The following is a 14,987-nucleotide window of genomic DNA, read 5'->3' on the forward strand; positions in this document are numbered from 1 at the left end:
TCTGATGTATCTTGTAATGTGACCTTGGGCAAGTCCCTTGCCCTATTAAAACTACAGTTCCCACATCTATAATATGGGATAGTAATTGTGCCTGGCTTGAAGATTATTATGAATATATAAGTATGTAACAAAAAATCTCATCAATATGTACAACTATAATGTGCAAATTAAAAATGTGAGGGGGGGAAAGGTTATTATGAGGATTAATGAGTAAGAAGCTCTTAGCCTGGGCCCAGAACCTGCCCCACAAAATACTCCCCACCCCACCTCCATCACACACACATGGGTGCGAACATGCACGCACAGACACACACATTCACTCATTCTTGGACTCCATCCTGATCTTCCCATATCTTCCACTCACCAGGTACCTGCTCCAGTCCTACCATTTACAGTGTGATCTCAGCCAGGTGATTTTCCCTCTCTGAGCTCCTTTCCTCCTCTCACATGAGATAATAGCCCCTACAACCCTGAGTTTTGGTGAAGATGAGTTGAGATAATGTCCATAAAGCACTTATCCCAGGACCAGGCACAAAATCAGAGTTTGGTCACACATGCACTTGCGCACATTCAGACATGCACAAACAAAAATTTTCCAGGTCTTGGAAGCCATGGGAGTTCCTGAACCACACAAGGCTTCAATATGTAACATACATATCAGATCCCTGCTCTGCACTGGGCTGTCTTACAGACACTTTCACAGACAGATCACCGTGCTCTTTTGGGATTCCCCCATCCCAGGGCCCTTCCAGTCACCACCACTGAGGCTGATTAACAAAAACACAACATCAAATCCTTTTACTTCTGAGGTCTCCCCTTTAAGGGGAGGCAGGAAATAAGAGGGTAGGGGGTTTAATAAAAAATAGTATAATTAGTCAAATACTGCTCTCCTGTGAGGCCCTGTGTACCAGGGGCCCAGTTCTGGTTGGCTACATCCTCTTGAGAGCCTCTCCTCACCCTGAGGTTCAGGGTGGCACCAGGAGGGGCTGAAGGAAGCCAACATCACAGGTCCCTGCCCAGCCCCTCTGTAGTGAAAGAGCTGGGAGGCCACAGGTCAGCAGGATGTCACCACCGCAGAAAGTCCCTAATGAACTTCCAGAGCTTGGTGACCCAGAGGTTAACGCCGAGATCCATCAGGTACTGGATCTCGGGCGTGAGCATCCGACGGCAGAGCTGTTGGTGTCGCTGCCCAATGCTCTTCTTGAGGTTGTAACCAAGGATGGACTTGGAACCCAGCGGCTGCCAGGGCTGCATGGCTGAGTCCTGGATGGCAGCCGCATCCACTGCCCGACCACCATCAATACAGATACGCCGCATGCGCTCATTGGCACGGCGCAGGGCAGCCACCTCTTGGGCCATACGCTCCCGCCCAAAGGCCTCCACTTTGCGCCAGAAGCTGGCATTGAAGTGGCGGTAGAGGCGGGCATCCAGCATGTTCCAAGCTGTTGCACGGCGGTACAGGTCCCCAGAGAGCCGAGGCACTGGTGAATCACGACGGGCGTTGAGCTTGAAGTACAGCACGTCCTCCAGCTCCCAGCAGAGCAGATCCTTCAGCAGCACCAGAGACTCGTCAAAGTACTCCTGGAGGAGTACCAGGTGGAAGCGGCGCTCCACCTCCAGTATGTGCTCCTGCACCTGTGGGCTGCCAGGGTCTAGGCCACTGTCATAGCCCAGATCGAAGAAGAGCAAATTGCGGAGGTAGTGGGCGTTGTAGCCGTTGGGATCGTAGTAGCGATCTGGGTCCTGCAAGAATTCTGCCAGCTTGTCGCTGCTTGAGAGCTTCCACGTGAGGGGCACCACGGGCCCAAAGTAGTGGAAGGAGGACTCGAAAAGGCGGGCAGGGTCCCGGAGCACGGTGATGAAAGTGGCATTGGGTGGCACCAGGCCACGCACCTCCTCGTAATGGAAGCGCATGTGGTTGCAGATGATGTTGAAGCAGGCCCCGGGCCGGTAGTCCTGCACCAGGCTGCGGGTGAAGAAGGCCGGGTAATCGAAGTCGTTGCGACCATTGGGGAAGGCGAATTTGAGCCCGTGCTTCTGACCAAAGCGGAACAGGATGTTGAGCAGCGTGCTGCTGGCCGTCTTGTGTGTCTTCATGAACACGATGTTGCGCCGCGGCTGGCAACCTCTAAATGAGCCATTGGCCAGAATCACCCCCTCTGACTCACCAGAGACTGGGGAGCAGGGTGCTATGGCATCGGGGGTCCTGCTAGAGACAGAGAGGTAGGAAGAGTGTCAGAGGCCGCTGGGGGTCTGGGGACTCAGAACCTTGGGCCCTCATGCCTAAACATGGGTTTGTTGATGACAGTTGTGGCAACAGAGATGAGATGGGGACACAGATGGGCCTGAGTCTAGGCTGAATGCCTGAGCCAGTGATTTGGCCTCTCTGGCTTCAGTTGTTCCTCATCTGTGAAGTGGGGAGAATAACAGGCCCTATTTGTCATGTTAGTGTGAGACTGAAGTGAAGTGAGGCACACAGGCTTTTGTCTCAATCATGGCCAGTGCCTTATGTTTATTGTAAAATAGTACTAGGTTGAACCACATGAAATTTCCCTTTAGTAGGGTCAGTAATTGACAATTTCCTCCAGTTCAATTTAATACCTAGCAACTAAAAGTACAGGCTGTGCCAGATCTGTGCTGAGCATCTCCATGAGGAACCTTTCCTGTCTGCTGCACCCATATGCCCATCAGGATTACCAGATGGTTAGGAGCAAGGCCTGGGATCATACAGGAGTTTGAATCCAGGCCCTGTGCCAGCTGAGTGCTTTTAGATAAACTGACCTCTTCCCTGTGGCCCTCCTGGAGCCTCAGATAATATAATCCATGCCCTGGACATAAATGATATGATGTGATTCTCCCACTCTATGAGGCAGGCTCTGTTGTTCTCCCCATTTCATAGATGAGCACACTGAGGCCCAGGATTTCATGGTGAGTTCTGCCCTCAGTAGTGGAGTTTCTGTCCAGCAGAGCATGATGCAGGGTTCAGGATGGCTACCCAGGATACAGCATCAATCATTCAGGCAGGTGCTGTAGTAAGGCAATTACAGGGCCTCCCTGAAGGGAAGTAGTCCTTCTATATCCCCACCACTGGGTGCTCAACTAGGCTACTCACGTGGAGGTCAGGCCAGTGTGCAGTGGGGGCACAGCATAGGAGTACAATAGCAGCAGGAAGCTGGTAAACAGAGCTCCCAGAACCAGCCCCTTGGCCATGGACTCCCAGCGCTTCTTCTGTAGCATGGGCGGCATCTCAGACACCTGTAAGGGGCAGCAGAGAGTGGAAACAAGCATCAGGAGGCTGGCCCTAACGAGCACCCATGGCTGCTCTGGGCCTGGAAGCAAGGACCTGCCTTTGCCAGCACTGTGACCCCTTACAGGGTCCAGATAGGGACAGAGAGAAAAACACATGGAGATAGACAGCCATGGGGATGCAGACAGAGAGGGTGGGTCAATTCAAAGAGAAACAAGGTATGGAGAAGTTTCTGCCTCATGGTTCCATTTTAAGTTTTAAGCTTGTTGGCACTCTGAAAAGCAGTATGGGGATTCCTTAGAAAACTTGGAATGGGACTACCATTCGACCTAGCTATCCCACTCTTTGATCTCTACCCAAAGGACTTAAAGATCAGTATACTACAGTGATGCAGCCACATGAATGTTTATAGCAGCTCAATTCACAATAGTTAAACTTTGGAACCAACCTAGCTGTTCTTCAATAGATGAATGGATAAAGAAACTGTGGTACATATATGCAATGGAATATTACTCAGCATTAAAAGAGAATAAAATTATAGCATTTGCTGGTAAAATGGATGGAGTTGGAAAATATGCTAAGTGAAGTAAGCCAATCCCAAAAAACCAAAAGCTGAATGTTCTCTCAGTGGATGTTGATACATAATGGGGGAGGGGCATGGGAAGAATGGAGGAACTTTGGATTGGGCAAAGGGGAAGGGGAGGGGAGGAGGCATGGGGGTAGGTAAGATGGTACAATGAGATATGGACATCATTACCCTAGGTATATGTATGATTGCACAAATGGTGCGACTCTGCAACATGTACAACCAGAGAACTGAAAAGTTGTGCTCCATTTGTACAATGAAACAAAATGCATTCTGCTGTCATTTAAACAAATTGGAAAAATTTTTAAAAATAAAAAAATGTTTTTTTAAAAAACAAAATTTTAATCTGGTTGGTGAGGACACAAGTGTTCATTACCTTACTTTTGGACCTTTTGGGGCTTCATAATGAAATACTTTTTTAAGTAAGAAGGAAAAGTAGATCCTTGCTCAGTGCTCTGTGTCCCCAGGCCTGGGATGGGCTGTCTACAGGAAAGGCCAGAAGCTCTCTGGGGACCTGAATCCTTTACTTTTTAGAGTGCCAGCCCTATATGTCCTCTGTACCACCCTTGTGGCTGCCCAATAAGGGGCTAAGTCTCCTGCTCTTTTCTTACCAGCCCCTGCATTACTGGGATTTATAGGGGAGGCAGGTAGAGAAACAAGCTCACAGCTGAGAAGGTGACTAAGCTCACACAACCAGACAGGCCTCTACCCACATACCCACCTTCTCTTTGATGGCCCACAGGGAGAGATGCCCAGTGAAATGTACATTTCAGTTCACTAATGAATAAAATATTTTAGTTGTATGACTATGTCCCAAATATTACATGAGATATACTAAAAATTATTCAAACTATAATTTAAACAGCATCTTGGGGTTTTTATTGTTATTGTATATTTGTTTAGAGGGAGGTTTGGTCTGAATGTGGCAACCCTATTCACAGAAAACTGAAATATAGGCTATAATGAGGATAAGCTCTCTCCAGGGGAGAGCTTGTTGGGGGGACCACCCCTTAGCAGCAAAACCAGGGCCTAGAACTTTCTACTCTCACTTTAGCTTAAGCTCTTGAGCCCCTGAGGCCACCAGAAGTAACATGTAATGCCCAATGATCACATGCATAGATCGTCACCACTGTCCCTAGGGGCAGAAGATAGAACAGCCCACCTGGGTAGGAGCCCATACACTGCTCCCTGGAAAAGTTATCCAAGGCATCCACAAACTTCTCCTGGAGAAAGGGCCCCTTAGGCCAACCCACCAGGTGGCACCAATCTTTGAGTCCTTTGTTCATCATTTAGAAATTGGTCCTCACTGGAAAGAACATGAAAAGCATTTGCAAAGAAAGACACTGTACTACAAGAGGGAATCTGGTCTCCCTCATGACATCCTTGTTTACTCTGCAAGGTAGACAGGGCATTGGGCAAGGGTGAGGGAGAGTGTTGGAGGGCAGTGATGTCAAAGGACAAAGGAGCAAGCTCTCTGACTTCTCATTGTTCTAAACACTTGGGCAAATGTAAAGCCACATGTGCAAGGGTATTCACAGCTGCTTGATCAGAAACAGGAGCAAATCAGAAACAACCTCAGTGATTATCAGCAAGGAACCATTACATAAATCAAGGCCCATTCATAGAAAGAGTCATCTGCAGATGTTTAAAAAATAAAACAACAACAAAAACAAGGTGTAGCTAAAAACACATCATGATCTATTTGTGTGGAAAAAAGGAAGTTCTAGAACAATATGTCCATCAATTACCCCTCCATATTCTTTATATATGTATGTAAAACTACATGAAGATCCAGAAGAAAGTAAGTGGAGAGCAGTACAGGTGAAGTATCCCTTATCCCTTATCTAAAATGCTTGAAACCAGAAATATTTTGAATTTCAGATTTTTTTTTTGATTACAGAATATTTGCCTTTATATAATGAGATATCCTGGGAATGGAACCCAAGTCTAAACATGAAATTCATTTCTACCCATAGCTTGAAGGTAATTTTATACAATATTTTTAGTGTCCTTTTGTTTTGGCTGTGACCCATCACATGAGGTTAGGTGTGGAATTTTCCACTTGTGGCATCATGTGGGCACTCCAAAAGTTTCAGATTTGGGAGCATTTTGGATTTCAGATTTTTGGATTAGAAATGTTCAACCTGAATTCTACATTTCAGCAATGGTATCCTCTGCATATCTGGGGGAGAGTATATATGGGAATATTTTTTCCAAATTATGCATTTTTTAAACTGTTGCATTCTTTAAAGGGGCCCATATTACTTTTTAATCTGAAAAAGATAATACATTGCACTCAGCTATTAAATAATTTAAATAATAAATTACAAAGCTTGCAAGGTGGGATAAAACCTGTCAGGAGGGGTTCTAGGAGGGAGACATACCAACATCAGGCCCAACCCCTCAGGCCTATTTCAATCCAATGCTGTGATTTCAGACAAGCCAGGGACCTCCTTAGATTCTGTTTCTCATGTGTAAGGTGAGAGTTACTCTAGCTGGGCCCATGGGAGCCTCCCTGAGATGGGTCAGGCAAGCTGAATCTCTCCTAAACTCCTCCCTGAAGGCCTGCTGCCATCCCTGGACAAGGAGTGACCACTGGGCTGCTCACAAAGCACAAACCTGCCCCAAGCCTCAAGTGTTCCTATCAGCCTCCTGCTCCTCAGGGCTACAACAGAAAGCGGGGCTAATTCAGGCTGGAGTCTTACACTGGCTCAGAACCCTGAGTGGAGCCCTGAGCCTCAGTTTCTATGGCTTTAAAATGTGAAGGGATTAGGATTCTGTGGCTCACCCTGACTATATTCTGAGGGCCCACCCGTGCCTCAGCAGCCCCACTCACCAGGGTACTTTCTGGAACTCTGGGAGACTGCAATGGTGGAGGTCTAGGCAGGAGGCCAGGCAGCAGGGGGCAGACCAGCCTTCTTGAACTGCCAATCAGGTTCCACTTGGCCCCACCCACCTCATCACTGGTTCACTCCTTCCTACATTCTCCCATTTTGACTTCCTTAAACCTCACCAGGCCCTTGCCCAGCCTGGCCCCTGCTGGCTGCTGCATCCGTGGCCATTTCACACTCTGATTATAATTTTGAGCCCCTGTGAGAAGCCAGGCATGGGGCAGAGCATTTTTCAGAGCATTTAACTGTCTCTACTCAGCTGCCAGTCAATGGATGTTAATTTACCCACTGTCAGTCCCATTTTGCAGATGGGGAAACTGAGGCTACAGGAGGTGATCCAACTTGCCCAGGGTCACTCATAAAGGCAGAGGTATGGAAGGAATTTGAGCCCAGGTCTGTGGACCAGTAGCACGCATCTTCCTTTTCTGTCCCTGACAATCCTACCTGGAGCACCCTAAACCCATAGGAGGGAAAGAGGGAAGGAGAGAAGGAGGGAAGGAAGGAAGAAGGAAGCATTTCCATGGCAGCAATTCCACCACAGGCCAAGGCATGGGGGAAGTTCTGTCCCAAGAACACAGCAGGAACTGGTCTTTGTGGGTTGAGCCAGCATCCAGAATGAACAGAGAGGGGAAAGGGGCCCTGATGGCTAGTGTTTCTATGTTGGCCACCTGAGTGTCCAATACTACTCATTCTCTTTCTGCCTGGCCTCTGTGAATTTGGGCACAAAGCTCACTGTTTCTGAGACTTAGTCTCCTCATGTGTACAGTGACCACACAACAGCAAGATCAGGGCAGACAGGATTCTTTGTGTTCATAGGCAGAGCCTCCGGGTAAACTAAGGCCCAGAGGGGTGCTGGCTGGCAGCCAGGAGCCTGGCTTGAGGGAGAACAGTCCTGAGGCTGTGAGATTCTAATGAGAGAATGCATGTACTCAGAAGGCGGTGGACACATATTAATTATTAATAGTGATGATAATTAACCATTATCATTATTTACCAGGATGCAGTCTTGATTCACATGCCTGGGTGTTCAGAGGAAAGATCCTCTCTGTGCTCAGCTTCAGGCGAGCCTTACAGCAGTGACTCATTCCTGAGCTTCCTGGACTTGGCACCTGGTGAATGTTTGATGAATGACCCCCATAACCCTCAGGGTCACGTAGCCCTATCCCGGAGTGTATATGAGACCATGGTCCAGGCAGCCAACGCCTCGTTGAGGGCCACATAGGAAACAGCCCATGTGTGAGACAGACAAACAGGTCAGAGCCATGCATATAGGCCACATGTATGTAAATATCCCAAGAGTGAAAGCTAAACATGGAAGTCATACTAGTAAGGGTCATGTGTGCACAAGAGCACATGTGAAAATTAGGCACGTGGGAGCCACACACAAGAGTTCTCTGGAGACAGCAACTCTAGGGCTAGGTTCTGGTTTTAAATCCCGTCTGTTATTTTCTTACTGTGTGCTCCAGGAAAGGCTGTGTCCCTCTCTGGGCCTCAAATTTTCTTCCTACATGATAGTACCAACTTTCCTTCCATCACTGGGTGCTGTGCAGATCCTCTGCATCCCGCAGCACAGAGCAGACGCAGAGCAAACACTTGCTGTGCATGGCCTGCCGCCATTGTTATCATTATTATTACCCTCCCAGGTCCCACTCCTGGCCCCATCTCCAAAGTCCCCAGGTTCAAGGACAATCTCAGTGCAGCTTAAGTTTCATGATCTCTAAGCCAGAAGACAGAGAGGCAGGGAAGTCAAGTTTCTAAGAGGGCAGGGGCACCCTCAAGGTCACATAGTACAAGAAATAGAACCAGAACCTGGGTCTTCCACCTCCACTGTCCATAGTGGTCACAGACTCAGGGACACAGGACACAATCCCCTAGCCAGTTTCCACTTCAATCTATCCTTGCCTTTGTGGATTGATTACCCCAGTCACACTGGCCTCCATCAGTGCAGGTGACTGGCAGCAGGCCAGGCCCAGGCGTCCTCCCATTCAGCTAGGACGGTTCAGCTAAGACCCCTCAGGAAATAAAGAAAAAATAGGACTTATCCCCACATCTAACACACAGGGAAACCAAACTCAGGAAGGTAAACCTGGCCTAGAGCATCACCACCAAGAGGACCCTGGTGTGAGTGCAGAGGGGATCTACTCACCTCTGGTTGTGACTGGCTATCCTTTCCTCTCCCAGCCTGAGCTACATCTGACTCCTGGGCTGCCTCTGCAGTCACTGGGAGAAAAGAATGCTCCAATGACACCCAGTAGCAGCCTGGCTGGCTCCCTCCTGCTCCAGTGGGTGTGAATATTTATGAGTTCTCTCCCTGGGGACAGCAAGTGGCATATCCCAGTACCCTGCAGGTGGTTCCCTGGCCCTCTGCCCCTCACACCCTGCTGAACAGCCCTGGGCGGTCCCACGCCTCTCCCTGGACCTGACAACCGGGCAGCTTTTATCTAAGGGCTCAGCAGAGTTCCAGACGTCCTTGGGCCAAGGACACAGCAACTGCAGAGCCCTGCAGAAAGCACAGGACAGGCTTGAAGGCTTGAAGGGAGGAAAAGGAGGCCGGAGGCTAATGATCCACACTGAACCTCATTTAAGTCTCACAGCTGCCCCAAGCACCAAGCACCTCCATCAGCCACTCCTCAGGTGAAGAAACCAAGTCTCAGAGAGCTGAAGATCACGCAGCAGACAACAAAGAGTCCAAACGAAGATGTGCCAAGATCCAGGACTTAAAGGGGCTGACACATACCTAGGGACCAAGGTTAATTCCAAATCTGCAGGATCCCTGAGGAGTAAGCAACTAACTGGGCATGGAAGACTTCCAGGAGTCAGTGTCTGACCAGGGCTTCGAGGATGAGTCTGGAGAGATCTTATTCTCTGAGCTCTAGCTTCTTCATCAGAGAGGATACAGAATCCATTCTGGGCAGCTCCTGGCCTGTTGTGGGTGAGGGCTGGGGACACATATACACCCTAGACCAGCTTTGTAGGATTTGGGCTGACTGCAAAAGCTGATTCTTCCTGGGGCTTCAGCAGGTCTAAGAGGCAATTCTAGGGACACTGGCTATAAAGGCCAGGCTCTTGGGCTCAGCCCCACACTGAAAACTTAGGCTTAGGTCTGTCTTGGCTTTGTCTCTGGACAAAGTGACCCCTTGTGCCTAGAAGGCTTCTTTATCTTCCCTTCAGCAGTGATGCCCAGTGCCCCATCATGGCCCAGGCAGCAGGCTCTAGAGACCCAGGGATCACTATTAGTTAATAATCATAATTTTGTGACAGTTTTCCATCCCCACTGAGCATTCTCATACATTAAGCAACTGCAAGTTCCTCCCAGGGAGCAGCAGGCACCTGACACTTGCTGTGAGCCCCTGTTTTCTGAAAACCCCATCCAACCTGAGAAGCCCCAAGTACCCACAAAATACCAGAGCTAAAACTGCCACAGGCCAGGCTGAGAGTTACAATCTCTCCAAGTGCTGGAATCAGGTTTGGGACATGCTTTGGAATTGTTTTATTTTTTTTCTAATGCCCATTGGAAATTAGAATGAGCTGGTTTGAAGACAGTTTTATGGGGGTGAAGCAGAGCAGAGCTGGCATTGAACAGCAGTGACTACGACTTAGGAATGTGGACTCTGAACCAAACAGTATCCATTCCTGTGTTTGGGACTTCCCATACATCATGCCACTCTCAGATTGCTGGCTGAAGACCTTGGCTGTCATCCCCACTCTATGGGGCAGCGGTGAAGGAGTGGCACTCAGGCTCTCCAGGAGCAAGTGAGATGGTGCCCAGAGTGGGGAGGCAAGTAAAGACCCAAATGAAGCCAACATTTCAGAGTGGGGAGGCTTGATTGCAGAATTTTGTCCCCCATCATCCTAACAGCAGGGGTTACTGCCAGAAATATTAGTGATACCATCTTTGGTTCATTCTCCCTCTACCAAAAAAAAATTTAAATGATAATAGCAATATAGGATCACTGAACAAAATTCAGAAAACACAAAACATAAAGAATATAATGAAAAGAGACCCATTCCTGGAAGTCACTACCATTAAGATTTTGGTCCTCATCTTCTTTTTTTTTTTGGTCTCTAGATTCCAGTATTAGAGTACACAGGACACTAAGTGCAGGGCATATGGTGCTCACAGTCCTAGGGTGTCCAGAGAAGCAAGATAACCTGTGATGGAGGAAACTGGTTGGGGCTTGCTGCAGCACAGAGAAGACACATGATCCAGCCTAGGGAAGGGGTGAGGGGTGGTGTCAGGGAAGGAGACTTTGTGGGTGAGGAGGCGCCAGTGGTAGTAACTGCTGCTGTGTGTTCTCCACTTTCCAAAGGCAGTTCCCTTTTCTCCATGGTTACATGGTTAGACAATTCCCATCCTCTTTTGCAGTCAGTGTATTTATGTGACTGAATTCTGGTTGATGGAATATGAACAGAATGATACTGATGAGGTTAAGAGAGCAGAACTCCTCTGTGTTCCACTTTCCCTCTACCCAGTGAATGGGGTGATCTTCAAGGATGTGGAAGTGGGTGGAGCCATGAGATGGGAGGAGCCTGGGTCTCTGCCTCACTGTCCACAAACATCCACTAGATTTCAAGAAAATAGAAATTAAGTTGCCTTTGTGTTAAGTGTTTTGGAACTTGGGGTTTGTCTATTATGATAGCTCCTGTTATTAACGAATGTACATGTTATTCTGGAATAAACAAGCAGAAAGAAAAGCATATGCAAAGGTCCAGGCAATTGAGAAACTATTGTTCAACCTGGCTGAAGTGTCCATATGAGGCTGGGTAGACAGGGGAGACTTAGGGGCATAGCCAAAAAAACAGGGCAGAGGCAAGAAGGATACACTGACCTCAAAAAGCCATGCCAAGAAGTCTAGCCTGATGCTGTGGGTGATGGGAAACACCAGAAGGATCTTCAGCAGAGGAGTGAGAAGATGGGATTCCCACAGGGATGTTAGGTGGAAAATGAATGGTAGGGGTGGGGAAGGAAAGGGAGGAGGAGACAGACCTTGATGGTAAGCTGTTACAGCTGTCCAACTATGAGATGATCTGGACTAAGGGGAAGGTGGGGATGCACAGGCACCATCTGTAAACCATGATATAGACAGCATTTGCTGGGTGACCAGGCATGGAGGAGGAGAGGGGAAAGTTCCTTTTGGGATGACTGGCTGGCTGAGGGTTGGGTGAGGCCCTGCACTGAGGAGGCTGAGAGGGGCAGGTTTAGTAGGAAGGTAGGGTGGTATGTCAGTTTCCACTAGGACACAAGAAGTCTATGTGGGATGTCCATGGACAGTCCAACAAGCAGTGGGATACTCTGCCTGGAGCAGAAGAGGGAGGTCTTGAGGGAGGCAGGTTGGGGCCCACAGGCACAGAGTTGAAACCTGAGGCCACAGGAGTAGATGGAGTCACCAGCAATAGGGAGGAAGGAGAGGAAGCCTGCGCTTACAAGAGCAGGATGGTAAGTGTCCCAGGGAGAGAAAAATGGCAGCGAGGGCCTCCAAAGCCATTCCCCAACTGATGCGCAATCCATGCCATTGGCTCAACATGCACACAGAGAAACAGAGCTCTGGCAGAGAAGGTAGTCGTGTGAGAGTGTCCCAGAGGTACAGCCATAAGGACATGGGAGGAAGCTGTAAAAGTGGAACAAAAAGAGAGCTGGGTGTGTAGCTTATTGGTAAGAGCACTTGCCTAGCACACACAAGGCCCTGGATTCAATCCCCAGCACTGCAAAAGAAAAAACACAAAAAAAAAATCAGAAAAGATTACAAATTTGAAAGCAACTATTATGTGTTCTAATGGTGACCACTCTCAGGCCGAGCAATCCTACTTGTGGCAATATCTTCAAAGAAAATCTAACAAGAGATCTGAGATGAGCACACAGAGATGGAGACTGAAGTATTACTTACAGATCCTCCAATGCTCATAAGGCCTTTATATCAATTTTTCAGACTAGGAAACTGAGTATCAGAGAGGTTAAAAAGAGATGCCTAGTATTCAGCCTGATTACACAGTAGACAGAATGAACTTATTCATATAGAGCAAAGCTATACATATGTACCTTGTAAAAGAGTTTTAAAAGACTACCAAAGAGAAGCTATACTTCCCAGGAGAGCAGAGCCATATACTTTCTGTAACACATTTTGATTCTGTAATCAAAATGTATAGGCATGGTGGTACATGCCTGTAATCTCAGCTAAGTGGGAGGCTGAGGCAGGAGAATTTCAAGTTCAAGAACAATTGGGCAACTTAGAGACCGTCTCTCAAAATAAAATTAAAAGAGCAGGGGGTATAGCTCAGTGGTAGAGTGCTTGCCTCATATATGTGAGATCCTGGGTTTGATTCCCAGTTGCAAAAAAATAAAATAAAACAAAACAAAACTCCCACTGCCTTTCTCTTTCTCATACACACCCACCCACCCACCCACCCATACACAGAGACACAAACACCATTTTTCTTTTTTTTTTTTTTTTTACACAAAGGAACCTGTATTACTTTAGCAGGGAAAAAAGATATATCCATTTTTAAAAACCACAGCCTCGCTGGCAGAGCAGGGGAAAGTGGCTAGTCTGAGTTTATGTCCCACCTCACTGTGTTTGTGAGGAAAGCAGGCTGCCCTCTCTGAACCTCTATGTCCTAGATGAGGAGCAGGCAGTAGACGCCTGGTATAGAGCTGGAAAGTGTGGACTGCACACCTAAAGGTGCAGTAGAGAAAGGGTGGGCCTCCCTTCAGGAGAGACTTATAAGGATCTGGAAGCTTCCTCACTCAATCCCTCTGGAGTGGGGTGCTGGAGCAGAGATGGGGAGAAGTGCCCAGCAGGTCATTTGCTGGCTCATAAGACCACCTCCAAATTGTCAGTTCTGAAATCTTGCTCCTACTCCAATGCCCTTTTGGGTATAGGTATGTATGCCAATTGATACTAGGTTACTGAGAAAGGGCAATGTTCTTTGATGATTCAGAAGGCACTTTTTAATCTTACTGGGTCACCCATCTACTGTTTCAAAGGGCAGCCACACACACACCCATGAAATTAACAGACCTTCCCAGTGTTATGGTGTCTACTGGCACTATAGGTGGGGAAACTGAGGCTCAGTAGCTTGTGGAAGGGCTTAACAGCAAAGCCAGAATTAGGAGCAAGCCCATAGCTTTTTTAGCTCGTCTTGTTTAAGCAAAATCATCCTCCTTCCTGATGGCAGATCTGAGTCGACCCAAAGCAGCAAATCATAGATTCAACAAGAAGTCAGTCACTTCTTTGTTAGCTCCAAAAATACCGAGAACCTCAGGGGTGAGTATGTAGGAGTTGGTAATCTCATTCTCTGTACTTTGTAACAGGCCTGAAATTATCTTTTAAAGGTGATGCACTTGTTTGTATAAATATATGTAACAGTAGGAAGGCTTTAAAAAGGTGCTGAAAGGTAGATATCCTCACCCACCTCTCCACTCCTGGATTCTCTGAGATACCCTGATTATGAATCCTACCTCCACCATTTCCCATCTGGGTGACCTCAGGCAAGTGAATTCTTTTTTAATTTAAGTTTCTAAAGAGTGGAAGTATATCCATGTTCTCACAGGCTTGCTCAGAGGATCCACAGACGTGAGGCATGCAGAGCCCTTTGCATGATACCTGGCACACAATATTAGCATGTTTGGTGACTATCATGCTCCTCCTTCTAGATTCATCTAACAAGGAAAGCAGGACCTGTTGGTGCAGACACCTGAAAAGCCACCCTCTCTGTCCAAGAACCTATATTTCCCATGTTCTATATCCAAGTTGCCCCAACCCTCATATTTCACATCTGACAAACTGAGGCATAGATAGGGACAAACTCACCCAAAGTGCCACTGCAAGTCAGGGCACGATTGGGGACCCTAACTCTGCCCTTATCTCTGGCATATGGGAAAGCAGGTGCCCTCTGGGTATATTTATTCCCATTACTCCTCACCTGGTGATTCCGGTGGTCCCCCAGTCTGGTGACCCTCAGGGGCACCTCTGCTGCAACCAGCTCTGCCCTGTCTGGAGTGGTGTAGGGCTCCTAAAAGGAGCTGTCCATATCCTCACTCAGTCTAAGTGAAACAACGAGCCCTTCACAAGCCTGCAGTCAGGCCCAGAATTCCTCCATTTGTGCATCATTTTCCCAGGTTAATCATTGCCTCTTTCACTGGGCAGCACATTCAGTCCTGTGGAGCCCAGTGGGAGGGGCTGTAGAGGGCACACTCCTCCCTTTGGGGGTGATAAGAGGACATAAAATCCATTAAGGGAAAGGGATGTAAAGGAAGCAGATATTT

General features: G+C 47.9%; 1 protein-coding gene across 2 annotated transcripts; it reads right to left on the bottom strand.

The window, feature by feature from the left end:
- Nucleotides 1-1,065: 1,065 nt before the first annotated feature.
- On the bottom strand, nt 1,066-3,246 carry Gal3st1 (galactose-3-O-sulfotransferase 1). 2 transcript variants are annotated; one of them, XM_027953382.2, is made up of 2 exons: nt 3,113-3,246; nt 1,066-2,206 (listed from the first exon to the last, which is right to left on the bottom strand). In XM_027953382.2, exons 1-2 carry the CDS (start codon nt 3,244-3,246, stop codon nt 1,066-1,068), a joined length of 1,275 nt encoding a protein of 424 aa, XP_027809183.1. The 2 variants fall into 2 exon arrangements, with proteins under 2 accessions (XP_027809183.1, XP_027809182.1); XM_027953381.2 differs by having other exon boundaries at nt 1,066-2,209.
- Between the last annotated feature and the right edge of the window lie 11,741 nt (nt 3,247-14,987).

Source organism: Marmota flaviventris, chromosome 1, assembly GCF_047511675.1.
Source record: "Marmota flaviventris isolate mMarFla1 chromosome 1, mMarFla1.hap1, whole genome shotgun sequence".
Classification (NCBI taxonomy): domain Eukaryota; kingdom Metazoa; phylum Chordata; class Mammalia; order Rodentia; family Sciuridae; genus Marmota; species Marmota flaviventris.

What these genes read in the sequence shown, in the direction of transcription:
- Gal3st1 (XM_027953381.2), bottom strand. Translation starts at nt 3,246, where the DNA reads ATGCCGCCCATGCTACAGAAGAAGCGCTGGGAGTCCATGGCCAAGGGG. An exon ending in CACACTGGCCTGACCTCCAC is followed by an intron (nt 2,210 to 3,112) that starts GTGAGTAGCCTA and finishes CTCTGTCTCTAG; the next exon opens with CAGGACCCCCGATGCCATAG.